The sequence below is a fragment of the Mastigoproctus giganteus genome, chromosome 9, assembly GCF_048544385.1.
Source record: "Mastigoproctus giganteus isolate SK-2022 chromosome 9, ASM4854438v1, whole genome shotgun sequence".
Classification (NCBI taxonomy): Eukaryota; Metazoa; Arthropoda; class Arachnida; order Uropygi; family Thelyphonidae; genus Mastigoproctus; species Mastigoproctus giganteus.
Window position 1 is genome coordinate 93,689,120 of NC_143583.1, and position 18,909 is coordinate 93,708,028.

Sequence of the window (18,909 nt, forward strand, 5' to 3'; positions counted from 1 at the left end):
TTTTCACTGGTGTGGGAAGTATGGCGACGATACCACTGTGCTATCCGTGCAGACCAAACTTGATATAATAAAGAAAATAGAACAGGATGTAAGCAGGAGTGTATTAATGGCAGAATATAACATTGGATCATCAACATGTTTGTTTTTTATGTGCAGTTAATAAAATTGCATTCTTAATCTCTATTTCTTATTTAGTCTCATTATTTCTGCATTAAACATATTAAAAAAAACTTTCTAGATAACGGAAAAATCAAAATAACGGCACCTTGAATCCCGGAAGGTGTCATTATTCTGAAAGTCTATTATAGTAGATGATGACCTGTGTCGATTAAGGCTCTGGGCCACCCTACTCCACAGATTATTCGACACCATATCTCCCAAAACTCTTAGATTTTTTTAAATTTAAAAATCTTAAAGCATTATCACGAATCGTGTTTTTTAAATGAAATAATTTTTAACATAAAATAATACTTCTGTTAAACAATAAAACTGTATGACACTTCCATCAATATTTTTTTATTTTTGGTTAATCTATGCCATCTGGTAACCACTGCATTTTTGCCCAGGCAAGGCCTGATATGTAGTTGTAGTACTGCTCCCACAGGTTTGTCTCGGAGCATGCTGAACCACGAGGCACGTGACATCTTTGTCATAATTAAGACTAATTACGCAAATTAGCCAAAATCAATAGTGCTAATTTTTGAAAATTAGTCCTAATTAACAGTGCAGAAGTAATTCTTGCCAGTTACCTAATGGTGTCTCTCTTAGTAATTTTCATTTTCAGGCTGTAAAATTATGCAGAGTTCGTCTTAATTAATGATGTCAATTTATGCAAATTTTTTTGTATAAAATGACATCATTGAATTTTCACTTTCATTTAAAAAAATCCATTCTTTGTATTGTAAATGTATGTTTTTAATTCATTTATAAAATGAAACCCCTTTGACATGCTTCACACATACTCTTTTCATAACATGTTTTTTAATGTCTGATTTGGGCATAATTTTCACTGTCTGTGAGTGAAACTTGAAAGAAGCAAATATTGAAATAAACTGTGTCCTAATTGATTGGCATCTTATTGCAGCCATAAACAACTTCTGACACTAGTGAGCATTTCTGTTTGCTTGCTTCAAACCAAAAGTTATGGTAGTGCCCATCTTTTATTGGAACTACAGATGGTGCTAACTTTAAATTTTTCCTTTGGAGCACTTGTTAATTATAGGCAAGAATTAGCTTTAAAGGCCTAAAAAACTTTTCTTTTATTATTTTTAATGGTGAAACTTCTGTAATAAAAGAATAAATGATACAGATCAAAAATCCTAATAAGGAAGGAATACTAAAATTTATATTGATAGCACTTTAATGGTTATTTTTATTTTCAAATTTAAGTGGCTTTGGTGGACATTTGCCACCAATGCACCTGGTAAAGGATTAAATTTTTCAGATTAATCACTTCCACAACACCAGATGGAAGGTTTGTTCCAGCAGTCAACTATGCACTGGTCAGAAGCAAATTTCCTTACATATATTCTACAATCATTCTTCCTCAATTTAAATTTGTACCCCATCATGTGAGTTGTATGAGCAAGAGGCATCCTGCCTCTTGCTCACACAACTTGTATCGTCCAGGGCTGGCTGGATATTTTGCAGGGCTGGGTGCAACACATTGACTTTTATTCTTATTATTAGTATTAATATTATTATCCTTCTTTCCTGCGGCACGACAGCCCCTTGTCAGCCAAGGTTGACCCTTAACTACTCGCAGTAGCCTACTATAAGGGTTTGCTAGGTCAGGATGGGCTTTTAGGGGTGAGGTGACCAATCTCATGCCCGGTATTATTATTATTGTTTATTATTATTATAGGTATAGATTTTTTAAGAATGAGATACTGAATAAAAAGTGATTGCAATAATTTATATTTACTTTATTTATATTAAAGTAACATATGAACTCATATTTAATGAAAATGATTTATTGTATTTATATGATTTTTTTAGAATGATTTTGTCAAATCAGTTATATTATTAAAATCTTACTGATTGGCAATTTTGCTTTCAATTGATATTAAAGATAAGGAAGTTAACTGTTCTTGTGAAATAGATGAATAAATAGTTTTTTTATTATTGTTATTAATAAACACAGGGTTTATTAATATTCTTAATGCCACAATAACATTGGGATATATTTCTGAAAATTGTGAAAATATGTGAATTTTAAGGGTTCTAAACTTGAAGAGTTAGGAGGAACAATTTTTTCTTAACATATCAATTTCTTCATACAAATCCGTTTTATTCAAATCTGATTCTAAATGTAAACATGATTTTCCAGTGTTCTTTTGAAGTTGTTCTGCAGGTATATCTTTAAATTTATTAAAATCACAAAATCTCAAAAATTCTTTCATTTTTTACATGCAATTCAAAACTCTTTTTAAAAGATTGAATCGCAGTATCAATAATTTGGAGAAAATAATTTATTTTAAAATTTTCCTCCGCATCTAAAAACCGAGTATCCAAGATTCATAAAAAAAGTTTTCCTTTAATTCCAAATTAATATTTAATTTATTTGCAATTACTAGTTCTTTTAAGTGCTTAATTGCTATGTGTCCATATGCGTAAGATTTTTCTTGCATAATTTACTTACGAAGTTTACTTTTGATAGAAGATCGTACCACATGATTAGACTAATTCAATGGGAAACAATTGTCCATGTATGGAATTTATTTCAGACTTAACCTTAGTATCAGAAACTGTTTCAACAGTTTCCTTTAGTGCTTCTATAAATCCTAGTATTGCTTTCAAGTGCCTACTCTACACATACCTTGTGTCAGACAATGGTTTTGGTGTTAAATCCTTTACATGTTTTTGTAATATATATCAGCATGATGTGGTGTTGATGTAGCAAATATAGTGTAAATGTTTTGCAAAATACCAATTAAAATCCCAAACAATAAATTGATGTTATGACATGCACAAGGAGTATACATTGCTTTGGGATTTTCTTTTGAAATATATGCCTGGACACCCTGATAAGCATCCTTCATGTTAGCTTCACTGTTGTAGCCTTGGCCTTGACAATTGAACAATTCTATTCCTAATTTATCCAAAAGTAATTTAACCCTGTCTGGCCATCCTCCTCCTCTTGTTCTGTCATGTACTGCCAAAAAAGTAATATGCTCCTGAATATCAAAGTAGCTACTGTTAGATTCACTAATGTAAATAAATCTCAAACTGACAATTGTTCTGTGTGACTTACATCTGGTGTGCAGTCAATTAATAGAGAATAGTATTTTGCATTCTTTGCCAAAGTTGGTGTTATCACCATCATTGGAATCCTTACTTCCCATAGTATTGATTCATTTACTGACTTGGTTGTCGTGCCGGAGTATAAACAGAAAATTTATTTATTTGGATAATATGAGATAAGTAGGTATTATGTTTTTGTGCAATTTTATTATTTTTTGAAAAATGATTTTTTTGAATTGGATTGAATTTTGCAGTAAGTTCAATGAGGCCTAAAAAGTTTCCATTATGGGGCGTGTAAAGAGTATCATATTCCCCTCGAAATGCTAAATTATGTTTGTGCTAAACTATAGTATCGCATCTATTATACGCCGAAACACACTGCTTCATCGCTCTGTTTCCATTTGGAGAAAAATTTTTACATGCTTCTAAATGCTTAGGAGCACATTCATGCATTTTCAACTTTTGGCTTAAATGTGCCCAGTCAGAAAATCCTTTATCGCGTAAAAGAATGTCATAAAAGAAAACTTCTTGAACACAACCATCTTCTTATTTGTTTATCATCATCTGCCATTTTCCTGACATAATATTGTGTTGAAAAGGACTTTTTCTTCTGATCACTGGGAAAGTGATCAGTCTTCACTTGTACTGGACCACGCTCATCTATTAATGTTCTCATGTCAACATTTAAATATTTTGACCATATAGCTGGATCCTCAACATTGAAATCAGCACTTACATTGATTTGCGTTGAGACTGAAGAGGTTCCAAGGTTCCTTTTCCATATGCAGCAGATGCCCTCCCAATTAGTGGATAAATTAATAAATTTTCATAATCCTGCTCTTCATTTGTTTCCAGGATGTTTTTTTCATTGGAATCCTCAGTTTTTATTGCATTCACAGAAAATTTCTTCATCTTCCTTCTCTGATTTCTCTGTTTTATTCGAATTTGAAGAGGTGGCGGTAGGATCGATAACACTTTTTTATATATTTAAAGAGCTTCTTGTTGTCTTGCAGTCTGCTTTTTGCGCAATTTTCTTTTTAGTTTTTCATTTCCACTTAAATATTTTCTGTTTCAATATCTGTCAGTTAAAATCTTTCAGACTTTAACTGAAAAAGACGATGTGTCCACAATTTTTGTCATTTTTAAAAATGACAAACCTTGATTTTTTTTTTAATGAAAACCTCAAGCACGACAGGTATTAGAACCTATAGTACTTATTACTGTGCTTGGGTTGGAGGTTGAGAAGATGAAAGAAGATATTTGTTGACATTAGACTTGAACTTCTGTAGACTGTAATTTTCAGGAAATACATATGAAGGAAGGGTGTTCCAGAAAATGGCAGTTGAATAAATAAATGAGGAAGATGAAAAGTGGATTCTATGAGTTTGAACTTGGACAATAAATGGATGTTGGCTGGTGATGGCACATGTTCAAACTGTTTTGAAAGAGAGAGAGCAGGAATTATAGAAGCCAATTCAGAAGAACATTGCCCATGGAAGTATCTGTAGAAAAGGCATGCAGCAGAAACAGTATGTCTATGACACACTGTGGAGAGGCTCTGTTAGAGATGAGTCATTAATTAACCTAACTGCCCTCTTCTGAATGGAATCTAGAAGCCTGAGAGAGGTTTTGGGGGCAATGCATCAGATGTGGGAACAATATTCTATGGTAGGGAGGATTTGCGATTTGTGCAGAATGAACAGCTGTTTGGAAGAAAAGTAATGCCCAGAGCGGAAGAGAAAACCAAGTTTTTTAGAAGAAGAGGAAGCAATATTTGAAATGTGCTTGTGCCAATAGAGATTAGAAGTCAGGGTAATCCCTAAAAGAGATGTGCCATATTGCCTATAAATCAGAGTGTCACCAAAGATAAGCATAGGAGCTGAAGAATCCTTTTTGGGAGATATAAGAGAGCACTTGGTTTTAGAAGGATTGAAATCAACCCACTGGAGAATTATCTGGATATCTGCATTCAAGGAATTGGTAGTGGATATTCGAGAAGTTGAAGCTGATTGAGCAGGGCAAGGTTTCTCAAACTGGAAAGTGGAATGCAGTGTGCTATTGTTGGCAAAACTATGGATAGGATTTCCAGTCAACGGAAGAAGGTCATTAATATACAAGAGGAAAAGAGTGGGGGGGAAAGAACGAACCTTGGGGAACACCATCATTAATGGAGAAATTAGAAGACAGAGCCATCTACCATCACCCTCAGTGAGCGGTCAGAGAGAAAACTGGATAATCAATTACAAAAAGCAGTCGGCAAACCATAAGATGGAAGCTTGTTTAGAAGACCTTTATGCTAAACACAATCGAAAGCCTTTCAGTTGTCAAGAGAAACTGCTTGAATTTCACCGAACTTTTCCATTGAATTAAGCTATAAATGGGTAACATAAGCCAGATTATCACCAGTGGATCGACACTGACAGAATCCATACTGACGATCGTTGAACAGACGGAAGGATTCTAGGTAGTTTACGAGTTGGTGGTTAATTGATTTCTCCATTACTTTAGAAAGAGTAGAAGTAATTGCAATAGGACGATAGTTGGGTCGGAGGGATTTGCCATCCTTTTAGGAACTGGCTGGATATGAGCAAATTTACAAGCAGAAGGAAAAACGCCTTTGGAATAAGAAAGTGAAAAAAGGCAGCAAAGAACTAATGACAGTATGCTGCTGCAACAGGATCTAGTAAAGTAGAGCAGATGGGCTGAGAGGTGGCAAATGAAGTTTAACATTGACAAATGTAAAGTACTACATATGGGAAGCAACAACCCCAGAGTGACGTATGAACTCTGTGGTACTACACAGAGTTCATAAGTCTAGGCCCCCATCAGGGGGCCTAGACGTATGAACCCCACCAACGTTGGGCCCCCACCAGGCCCCTAGTGGGGGCCCAACGTTGCCCATACCCTGCCACGTGGAGGCTAGCTGGGTGTATCCAGTATCACAACAAATTGCTCTTGCAGGTCCTGCCACCTAGTTTCCTGGGATTTCAGTGGCTAGGACCTATTTAAAAAAAAAAAAAATTGCGTTTGACATTAATGCTTAATGGGATTGCTGTTAGGAAATCGCTGGTTGGGGTTCAACGCTAAAGAGATGTGCTAAAGGCCAAATAGGTCGGGCAAAATTTTGATGTTATTAAATTTAGACATGTGAGGCCATATGCTAGATAAAAGCTAATAGTGTTAGTTGTCTTACAGATTTACACAAAACCGGTAGAATTTAGATGTTAATTATAATTTGGCGGCATTGTTAAGGGTGTACTCGGTCGATTTAGTGAGGGGGGAGACTGAAGACTGGGGGGAAAACAGATAGAAGAATAGGGACAATAGAGTAGGCATCCCCAAAGAGGTCAGTGGAGACGAGCCCCACCAGGCGAAGTATTGGGGTAGGCAGGGAGGAGAGGAGACAGAGATCAGTCTCCTCCCTCCCCTGCCTGGGGATGGGGTTTTAAAGGGAACCAGGTTAGAGTATCCAGTTCAGATCGCCAATGGCATGTTGGCAGCAAAGCCGCAGAATGTCACGTCCAAGTAGTGTTGAATCCGGTATGAAGGTCAAGCTGCCCATGCCGCTCTGGGGGTGGGATATGTTAGCTGGCAGTGGGGAACCCAACAGGCGAGGGGGTGGAAAAGACACACATTTACTTCATTCATAATCTGCATTTTCACTCTACGTGCATTCTGTTTTTTTTTTTTTTATTTATTTATTTTTTTTAAAATACATTTTTCTTATTTTATAATTTTTTTTCCAAGTTTTTTATATATATATATATATATATATATATATTTTTTTTTTTTTTTTCACTCAACTCATTCATCTTCTTCTCACACACCAGGAGGGGATGCAATGATGTGTAGGTAAATTTAAATACTAATTAAAACTAGGGTTAGTGTGTACTTAACTGTAGCATTTCACTACACTGACAGTGGGTAGAGAACGAAAAGGACCTGGGGGTAATTGTGCAGGCAGATATGAAGTTTTCTGAGCAGTGCAGACAGCCTGCAAGAGTAGCTCATAGTTTCTTGTTGATGATATACAGGAATTTTTCTAACAGGGATAAGGAGGTAATTATCCCCTTATATAAAGCAGTGGTCAGGCCACACCTTGAGTACTGTATGCAGGTCTGGAGGCCTCATTTTAAGAAGGATGTAGAACTGTTGGAATGAGTACAGAGAAGGGCAGCAAGATTAGTGAATGGAACAAAGGGTTGCTTTTACGAAGAAAGGCTTCGATTTTGCAAATTACATTGTCTGGAGACGAGGCACCTGTGAGGGGCGCCTCCGTAGCCAGGTGAGAAGGAGCAGCAGTGCGTAGCACACGCTTCTTGATTTGACCGCGGTTCGAGCCCGTCACCACCAAATACGGAGGCTGCGGAAAGGTCAGGGAATGACCACCGCATATTCCTGTAGCAGTATGGCCTTAGTTGCTAATGCTCCTAAAAACCAAATAACAAACAAGCACCTGTGAGGTGATCTGATTGAGGTGTATAAAGCCTTGAATGGTTTGAGCATGCTCAATGCCGATGGAATTCTTCCTCTTGCTCAGAATAATCATTTGAGAGGGCATAAATTCAAATTGAGGAAAGACAGATGTAGGATAGATGTGCGGAAGTTTGCCTTTAGCCAGTGGGTGGTTGGTTGGTGGAACAGACTTACATCCTTTGTTGTGGAAGTTGATAGTCTAAATAAATTTAAGGCTGAGCTGGACAGGTACTTGGAAAAAATGGAGGGGTGAAATGGGAGCGTGTTTTTTTTTTACTGATGCTGCATAAGCTGGCTTTCTTGCATCATATGCCTCTACTAATGCTAATATTAGTAGAGGCATATGATGCAAATAGAGTAAATAGAGATCAATTATAGATCACCACAAAATTAAAAAGATACGGTACAATGGATACCGTACACATTTTTATAATGAGTACACATTTTTATAATGAAATAAATATACAAATTAAAAAATAATAATAACTTTAAGTAACTTAAACCCAAATTACTAGCACTCCTAGAACGTTGTTGTAGCATTCTAGTGTGCTGTGGCACCTCTGTTCGAAACCACTGCATTAGGGCAAGAAGCAAGTTTTCTACTCTTAGCCTGTTCAAAATCTAGTTTGGATTGATTAATGACTGCTTTACAATTGTTGCAAGCTTTGGTGTAGGCAGAAAATGAAACTGAAGAATTGGAAACAAGCCAATTATGATATGCAACATTCTTCTCTTGAACAGCCTTAGCACATTTATTGAAAAACCAAGGTTTAGATAAAGGATGAGATATTAAAGTGGAGTGTGGAATAAAGGATTCCATTCCAACAAGAATAATTTCACTGACATGATCTGAGCAAACGTTGACATCAGAAGTATTGAAGCAGTAATCCGACCAAGGAAAGGAAGAAAAGAATTGTCATAGGTCATCTCATTTTACATTCTTGCAATTCTAAACAGCACGAGGTTGGGAATAGCCATGAGATAAAGGCTCCATTGCAGAAAAGACAATCACCAAGTTGTGATCTCAGATGCCTAAAGGACCACTCACTTCGACCGTGAAGGGTTGTTTGTGAGAAAAAGATCGTGTTGGCTGTATGGTTAAGATTGTCCGGTATTCTGGTAGGTAAACGAACAATCTGTGCGAGGTCATTAGTAATTGCAAAAGCTTCAGCATCTCGACCAGCTGGGTCTGTGTGACTAGAGAATGGAAGCCCGCTGGAGTTGTGAACATTAATATCACCAAGAAAAATTACGTCACTGTTAGGAAAGTTGGTCTGGAGAAAGTCAAGTTGCAAAGAGAGGAAGTTAGAGTTCCAAGTGATTAGTGGAGTTAGGAGAATGGTAGAGACAACGGATGAATTTGACACAATGAGATAGAGATTTTAAGCCAGAAAAGGTCAAAAAGACAAGATTCCAAATTACCAAGTCTCTGACAGGGAATATCAGAATGAACATATACACAAATACCACCTTTGAGATGAAAGAAATGATACGGTGAAAAATTTGGGCAACTGAGATGAGCAGTGGTTGAATCAATCGATAACTGAGATTCTGTCAGAAAAAGTACATGGGATTTGGCAAAGTGGAAATGGACATCGTTGAGATTAGAACTGAGATCACGTATATTTGTGAAATGGACTAGGAAGTGTTTGGTGAGGTTTAGATCTTTTCGCAGATAAGCTTACTCTATTAGTTTGATGATTCATGGTGTATTCAATAGTAAGAAAAGTGGGGGGGGACATGCTGTATGAAGTAATGAAATTTATGGATTATGACATTCACGTGGTAAGAATACCCAGATCCTTGACATAACGTGGCCTCCACAATGTCCCTTTCCCCAAACACACTACTGAGACTCCCTCTAGTCACTATATGGCAGTGTAAAGGTAGCAAGATTGTACACTAGGTGATCTGGAAACATCCCAGAGATCCCAAAGAGTTACCAATATGTTTAATCCAGTGTACTAACTAGTGGCTGGCCTGCAAACACTGTTTTTAAGCTGTATCCTTGAAATGTAAGGAAGTTTGGATCTCGCCATGATGTCCATCATAACCCCAATACACTTATTTAATATAATAGTTATACACTTATTTAAATGTTAATTGATTATCATACATCATGTATGTTCATGATTGCTTATTATTCAATAGTACTGGGGCTTTATAATCATTGACTCAAAATAAACATTTCCAGGGTGTATAGTTTAAAAAATATGTATTGTGGTCATATTGTCTGATACAAAATGTCACTGTTAAACTTAGGCTTTTTTTTTTTTTTTTGTATGAAAAATTTCAGTATGTTATTAGCATTAGTAGAGGCATACAATGCAAGAAAGCAAGCTTATGCAGCATCAGCCAAAAAAAAAAAAAAAAAGAAACCACTCCCATTTATCTCTCTATTCATTCCAAATGCTTGTCCAGCTCAGCCTTAAATAAATTTAAGGCTGAGCTGGACACAGTACTCTAGGTGTGGCCTGACCATTGCCTTGTATAACGGGATTATTACCTCCCTGTCCCTGCTAGCAAAATTCCTATATATCATTGACAAGACTCCATGATCTGCCCTGGCAGCCTGTCTGCAATGCTCAGCGAACTTCATATTTGGCTGCACAATTACTCCCAGGTCTTTTTCACTTTCCACTTCCCTGAGTGTTGTACCATGCGGTTGGTATGTTTCTCTTCGGTTATTGCTACCCATATGCAGAACTTTGCATTTGTCACTGTTAAACTTCAGTTGCCACTTCTCAGCCCAGTTTCCCAACTTATCTAGATCCAGTTGGAGTAACGTACTGTCATTACTGTCGTTAACAGCCCTGCCAACCTTTGTATCATCTGCAAACTTGCACATTAAACCTGATATACCTTCATCCATATTATTGATAAATATACAAAACAACAGTGGGCCCAACACTGAGCCCTGAGAACTCCACTAATAACATTTGTCCACGAAGAGTAGTGTCCATTGATTACCACCCTCTGTTGTCTCCCACGCAGCCATCCCTTTATCCATTGTAGCAGCTTACCCTTGATGCCATACCTCTCCAATTTATATAGCAGTCATCCATGTGCAACAGTATCAAAAGCTTTCCTGAAATCCAAGTATATGATATCAAAATTATTTTTTGCATCCAGTTCCTTTGTGACCACATCATAGTAAGCAATCAAATTGGTCCGACACGACCTCTTGAAAAACCCATGCTGAGTCTTAAATATTACTCCAGTCTTGTCTTGATGATCCTGTAATGCTTCTTTAACCAATGATTCCATTATTTTCCCTGGAACACAAGTTAAACTAACAGGTCTGTAGTTACTTGTGTCACCTTTTGAACCTCCTTTGTGAATTGGTGATATGTTTGCACACCTCCAGTCCATAGGGACTTCCCCTGAGTCCAAGGAAGCTCTCATAATTATGGCTAAGGGTTTGCTTACTTCTTTTGCTGCCTCCTTTAATATAACTGGATAGATCCCATCCACCCCAGGTGCCTTCCTTATGTTTAACTTCAACAATTTCTCCTCCACTTTGCTTTCAGCTATTATAAAATCACTTAGCTCTCCGTTAGTTTGATAAACTTCTGGCATTCCCCACATTGAATAATTTCTCGTGTGAATGTAAATGCAAAATACTCATTCAGTTTATCCAGCTACCCTGCATGACCATCAATAGTCAACCCATCTATGTTAAGTGGTCCAATCTGATTCATCCCTTTCCTTCTAGAGTTTACATAAGTAAAGAACTCTTTGCTGTTTTTCTTTGCATCCTTTGCCAAAGATTTCTCATAATTTGCCTTCACCTGCCTAAACTCCTTTGTGACTTGATTACAGACTAGTTTATACCTGCTGTAGGCTTCTGTATTGCCTGATACACTATATGCATCACATACATTCTTCTTCTCTGCCAATAAATAGCTTCATTAATACATCTGACATCCATTTAGGCCTTGAACAGTATTTCTTAGTTGGAATGAAAAGCCTAGTAGGCTCCAAAATTAAGTCCCTGAAGGCTCCCCATTTAGATTTCAGTGTTGGTAACATCATCAGTTGATTCCACTGTACAGAATTTAAAATCTGTCTGAGACCTCTGTAGTCACCTTTACAAAAGCAAAAGCCCTTCCCTTTAGCCTTGATGGTAGTTACATCTTTAATTAATTCTCACATCAATACATTCTGATCAATGTCGCTCAGTGGTTCCTTTATCTGCAGGTTCTTAATGCATGAAGAATCACTACTGATAATCAGATTTAGAGTATTACTCCCTCTGGTTGCCTCTCGAATATGTTGCTGTAGAAAACAGTCATCCAATAAATGCACAAAAGTCTTGCTAGTGTGTGAGTGACCAAACCGCAAGTTCCAGTCAATATCTGGAAAGTTAAAATACCCCATTATAAGACAATTTGATTTACTGCACAATTGCTGATTATACTCATCAGATTCATTAGGCCTATAACACACACCTACTCTCATTTTTCCTTTCCCAGTGCTAATTTCACACCAAACAGACTCAACACTGCATTGTCCACCAACATCAATTGGATGCACTTCTTTAGATTTTGTTTCTTAACTAACAGCATAACCCCTCCTCCCTTCCTATCTTCTCTATCCTTCCTATACACATTGTACTCCCCAAATTCCAACTCTGCACTGCCCATATCTGTGTGACATCACGTCTCTGATATCCCAACAATATCTGCCTTTGATGTCTTGACTAGCACTTCAAGCTCATCAAATTTATTAACTATTCTCCTAGAATTGGTGTATATGCAAGTATACATGCACCTGTTCCTGCTGCTGGCCACCCTAACACAGCCCATGTATTTAGTTGTTCCACTATGACTCCCAGCAGCCCTGGAGATCTCCATTACTTTGCTTTCCAGTCTGCTCCCCATTCTAATAGAAGCAGTGCAAGAATCACTCTTGCCTCTGCCTGCGGCCACTGTTAACCTTTTAGTCTGTGTATCCCCCCACGCTAGCAGTTTTCCGACCCACCTAACACTGCCTCGATAGCATCAGCAAATATTCTTGCACCCTTTCTGTTTAAGTACTGTATATCCTATTCCTGTAGAAGCAGTCTCTCCTGCCAACAAGCACAGACCAGGCTGAAAAAAATTCTACCCCTTGAGCCTTGCACAATCTCTCCAGGGCTGAATTGATTGACAAGGCTCTCATCATATACTCCCTCCTATCGTGTCTGGCAGAATTGCAGACACTTTCACATTCAACCCTAACTCGTGCTTTTTTTCAACGTTGACCTGTATTTGTTGAGTAAATCTGCAGATCTCTTACTCTTAATGTCATTAGTTCCGATGTGCACAAAATATCACCTTTTGTGCCCTGAAAAGATATCTGCTCTACAATGTCATCAACTTTTGCCCCTGGCAGACATACCCGGATCCTGTTCCACCTATCATTCTTACATAGTATATTCCCCCATCTTCCTGACATAGTCACCAACAATAACTAGTTCCTTTGGGACCAGCGCATTCTGCCTTGGAGATTGCCTCTGTGTTGCCTGATGCACAGGAGTGAGCTGTGTCGTTGAGCTGGGCAGCTGAGAACCTGATGGACCCCCTCATATTAATTTCTTCGAGGGCATTTACCCTACACTTCAAGCTCTCTAGCTCTTATATCCTGCTGTTTTTGCGCCACAAAAATCAAAATCAATCAATCAATCAATCTCATATCCTGATGTTGTGATGCTATTGATAAGATAAGATCTCGTGTTGTGATAAGATCTCATATCTTATCCCGATGTTGTGATGTTTGCACATTCAGATCTGTGAAAGTGGCATCATCATTGAACACATTTACTAGGGGTCTTTGCTACTTGAAATATATGCAGTACAGTATATGAAATCACAGCAAATAGGGACTTTTTTTTTTTTTTTTTTCATTACTTTCTGTGGTAGTACTAAGTAACTATTAACTTGTAAATGGTTTTATTACATTTTCCACACTCCAGGCTGCATTATTATTATTTTTGGATCATAATTCGATCACAAATTCTCCGAGAGGAGTGAAATCAACACCGGAGAGAAGTATACGGACAGAGCATGGTGGTGAGGCTTCATACGTCAACCTGTGGAATAGCAGAATGATGAATTATCACAATTTTATATATCTTTGTATATAATACCCTGTATTATATATGTATACAGTTTTTTTGGGCAGGATTCATATTTAAAGATAATGAAAAATATGAGCATTCTTATAATAGGCTTAATATATTTTTATTATAAAATGAATTTAGTTTCCATTAATAACTGTTTTTTTTTCTTTCTCTCCCCCAATTGCTGCATTTACAGGAATTTCTTGTCAATCTGCAGATAGATATGGTGAGTGAGTTATTCGTGTTAATTCTGTGCTTCTGTTACACAAGTAGCAGTAAAGATGTTCTGAAAACCTGAACCAAATGCAAATTTATCATATCCATCACATTTCCTTGCAAAATCCTATTTAATTTTTAGTTATGCTAATAATATTTTAAAATAATACAAATAATTTCAGATAAATAAAATAATTTCAGATACACTGTTAATGGTTACCTGTTGTGTATCTTGTTAGTAATAATAAAAATATAAAATTAATTAATGACATATTCAGTATTTTATTGGGCATATATTTGTTGAAGTGTACATATGTGTAAAGTGATTAATTTATATTTTTGTTTTGGATTCATCTGTATGGAATGGCTTGACTCTTGGTCAGGAAAATTTTATATGCATATTTTGTGTTTGTGGTTCAGTACAATCCTGCTTTAATGGACTATACAGGGGGTAAGACCAGTCTGTGAAATCTGATTGCTCATTAAACTCTAAATAAATACATAGTTTCTCAAGTTGCTAGAATGTTATGAAAGAGTGCTGTATTATGAAATAAAAATGTTAAATATTGTAATACTGTAGTTAATGTTGTAATTCCACAACTATCACCTGTTGATTCATAAAATTTACAGATTCCTGGAATCCCATCTCTCTGCCTATAAAAAGATTTTTCTCAGACTGATCACTCCTCTGTGACAGATATCTTTGCATGGCTTAAACATAGGCAGATTTGATGATTTGATATGTCTGTTTTTCCCTCTAATCCTTTCTGGAGCATTAAAGGAGAATTCATATCTGAATTCTCCTTTAATGCTTCTGATCTCAAAAGGCCCATTAACAACTTCCATTCTCGAATGCTGCTTGGCCTAATAATATCCCCAGCATTTGTTATAATGCTTGCTTTACCTTTTAGAATTATATTAGTCTCTCTACTTAACATGTTGTTTAACTGCAAATTTTTTTCCCCTCTATTCTGATGTGATTGCTCTATCTTTCCTATTCCTAATCCTAAAGTACTAAAAGACCTTGTGGATTACAGCAGGCCCCCGTTATAATGCGGTTCGCTTTACACTGATTCGCTATAATGCTATTCTTATATTATAACCCATATCTGACTATAACGCTGTCACAGATCACTATAACGCTCTTTTACAGATTGCATTTTTGGCATATTTAACGAAATCTTTTCATTTGATGGAGTCGATAGCTTAAAAATGAATAGCAAAACAGCATTAAAACGTTTCCCACACCGACTGGAGAAATTTTCCCACGCTCAGTGAAATTTTCTCGCACGCTAATTTAATTGCAGTACAGTGATTTGTTACATAGTTCCGAGATCAACATTTTAAAAACTGATCAAGTATATTTGCGTTATATGCATTTATCTGAAGTCTAGTCATCACTCAGTACCGTATTAGACATCGTGCGAAACGGACAGTTTGTTTGAACATTGTATCATAATTAATGCAACCAATGCAGTTACATTTTCGAAGAGTTAATAATGGCCGATAAGAATGAAAAAGCAACGTCTGAGCGCAGTACAAAGACTATAAATGTAAGAAAAAGGCTGAATTTGAAAATTAAATTAGACGTTTTGAAGCGAATCGATTCCGGTCAAAGACAAGCAGATGTGTGCCATAATTTAGGACTTGCAAGTTTAACTGTAAGAACAATTATAAAAAAAAATAAATAAAGAATTAATTTTAGCAGCAGGAAAGATAGCTGTTCCACTGCAAGCAACTAGGGCTAGGCCGGCTATTAGGATTGAAATGGAAAGACTTTTAACTAATTTTATTGAAAATAATATCCAATGCAGAATTCAGTTAAGTTAAATATTATTAAAAAAAAAAAAAGATAAAGAGATTAGCCAATATGATGATCTGAAGAAAACTCCCTTAAAAAAAAAAATGTGGAACCATTTAAAACTAGTAAAGGCTGGTTAAATAGATTTAAAATCCAGGGGGAAGCTGCAAGTGCAGAAGGAGCCGAAACTTTCAAAAAAGAACTTGTTAAAATTATTGAACAGGGGTATTGTGTTATGCTGTACTTCTCAGCAAGTTTTTAACATAGATGAAGCAGGACTTTTGTGGAAATGAATGCCTAAAAGAAGTTTCATATTGAAAGAATAAAAAAACATGCCAGGTTTCAAAGCGGCGAAGGATCGGTTGACTTTATTGTTGGGTGGTAATTAAACTGCGGGGGGATTTAAAATTAATACCAATTTTAGTTTATTTGGAAGAGGGCCAAAGTTCAACCCAAAATTGACACATTTTTCATGATTAAATTCATCAATTAAATTAAATCAATTTAGATCAATTAAATTCACGATTTTAATTGAAATTTTAAGTTTAATTTTGATATGTAAGTAGTTACCACATAATTATATACGTATGTAACGCAGAATATTTTGACCGACATTTGTGCATCTTTTCACTACCGTTTATTATTGATTAGGAAATATCCTATGGCACCTACCGCAACTCACAAATACATATGTTACCTTATGGGAATGCGGCGCTCGCTTAGCACGGATTCACTTAGTGCTCTGTTTTTACAGAACGAATTATCAGCGTTAAGCGGGGGTCACCTGTATTACCATATCGTCCTCACTACTTAAATTATTTTAGATGTCCACCCTGTGTCTTCTAGCTTCACAAATTCTATCCTCAGCCTTCTATCACATTCACTATGAAGAAAAAGATGTCTCTACCATCACTAGCCTAGAAATTACCTTTCTTGCAGCTGTGCCATATACCACAAGGGTCAACTTGACCTGGTTTACTTCACTTCTGCATATGATACTGTTCACTTATCAATGCTCCTTTACGTGTTGAAATAATTTTATGGAATAGAAAGTAATTTGCTCTTTATCATGCAAGAATCCCTTTTACAGTCAAATGATTCCTTTCTTATTAAAAAAAAGTATCTTCCAGAATTCCAGCAGATACGTTTTTTTATTATTTGAAAGGAATTATTTGATACAAATTTTATAAATGACTATATTGGTTATCAACATGCAATTTCTAAACGTTACTGTCCTCCGTGATAGTATAGTGATTTTGCCACCTGTCACTTGTTTGGAGGGGTCTGGGTTCAAATTCTATCAGAAATTGGAACAATTCTTGAAGGAATTTTCAGTCAGGACTATCGTTAGCTGATCTCAGAAGGAAGGAGTATGGCTCCCCCATCTAAGTTATTTCAGGTTTTTCAGTCCTCAAAACATGCAAATTGGCATGTGAGAACATGCACACGTATAGACGTAATCCATAATATAATATGACCTTAGATGTTAGTATTCTGTGTAAAACTTCAGAAACAGATAAGAATATGTATTGCCACAAATAAGAATGTTATGGCACCCAATTGTCAATATTTTAGGTGTATTAGCATATATGCAAAATGTGTCTATTTTCTTCACTCTGTCCATCTGATTGTAACAACTTGACTCCCAATGAGCAGTTTTTCATGTAATTTTATATTTTTGTCTTTTAAAAAAGATTTGTCTAGCTGTTCCAAATTTCATTAAAATGAGGCAAATATAAATCTGGCAACTATTTCTTTTTTATTGATTCATGTATAACTGGACCACTAGTGGATTTTCATAAAATTTTATATTTAGGCATTTCAGCCAACACAAATCTCATTAAAATCAGACCAATAGAAATATTATAATTGGGCTTTTTGGAAAGATCTGTCAATCCTTCCCAAATTTAGTCAAATCAATAGAAATCTGACAATTACTATTTTTCTGTCTGCCCATCTGCTTATAATAACGTGACTCCAGTGAATGGATTTCAAGCATTTGTGAAGACTTCTCAAATTTCATTAAAATTGGACCAAATGGAAATCCAGAAATTATATAAACCCCAATCAGGTGACCTCACTGAGGTTTATAAGCTCTGTAGCCTACATAATTGGAGTCTTTTCTCATATGATTGTCATCCTGCTGATCTCGCCATTCAAGTTGCTTATCTTTGGACCCTTTCAAGAAATTCAATGTCTTTTTACAGATGAGGTATCTGCACTTGAACCCAGTAGTTCATATGTGGTCTTACAATTGCCTTATACAGTGGGATTATGACTTCTCTATCCCTACAGGATAGCATTCTATAAATCATTGATAGGACACCATGAGCTTTTCTGGTTGCCTGTTTATGCTGTTCAGAAAACTTCATATCTGCCCGTATTGCAACTCTCTGATCCCTTTCCTCCTGAACTGTTTTTGATTCAATCCAACCAAGTGTATAATTTATTTGTGGGTTGCTAGACCTTGCATTTAGCAAATTAAAACATAGTTGCCACTTCTCTGACCATCTTTGAAGTCTGTTTAAGTCATCCTGAAGGAGTGCTGCCCATCACTGATCATTAATGCCACTGCCAATCTTTATTTCATCAGAAAATTTTAACATCATGCCTTTTATCCCTTCATTGATGTTATTTATGAAAATGAGAAACAACAATAGTTCAAGGAGTAGGGTCCCTTGAGGGACCCCACCCCTGATGTTACACCAATCTCAAGATTATCCATTAATGCCTCTGCTTTCTGCCCTGCAGCCACCCAGCAATCCATCTTAGAATCTTACCAGTAATCACAACCTATTCAAGATATAGTAACCTCTCATGTGACTAAGTCAAATGCTTTGACAAAATCCAAATAAACTATATCAAAATTATTCCCTAAATCCAGTTCATGAGTAACTGTCAAAATAATCTACTAAGTTAGTTAAGCATGATTTACCCTTAGCAAAGCCAAATTGCATGCTCTTCAGAATGCCATATCTATCTAAATGTCCCTGGATTGCACTCTTAATCACTGCCTCTAAGATTTTTCCTACCACTGAAGTCAAACTAACTGGTCTGTAGTTACCAACTT

The 18,909-nt window shown here is 36.3% G+C and overlaps 1 protein-coding gene across 1 annotated transcript in view; it reads left to right on the forward strand.

Annotated features, from left to right (window-relative positions):
* LOC150080552 (vacuole membrane protein 1-like) overlaps positions 1-18,909 on the forward strand; it is a 246,568-nt gene that overhangs the window by 60,400 nt on the left and 167,259 nt on the right. The window contains exon 2 of the mRNA XM_090381983.1: positions 14,019-14,048. Within this exon, the coding sequence (XP_090238109.1) occupies positions 14,019-14,048 (30 nt within the window). The remainder of the gene's footprint in view (positions 1-14,018; positions 14,049-18,909) is intronic.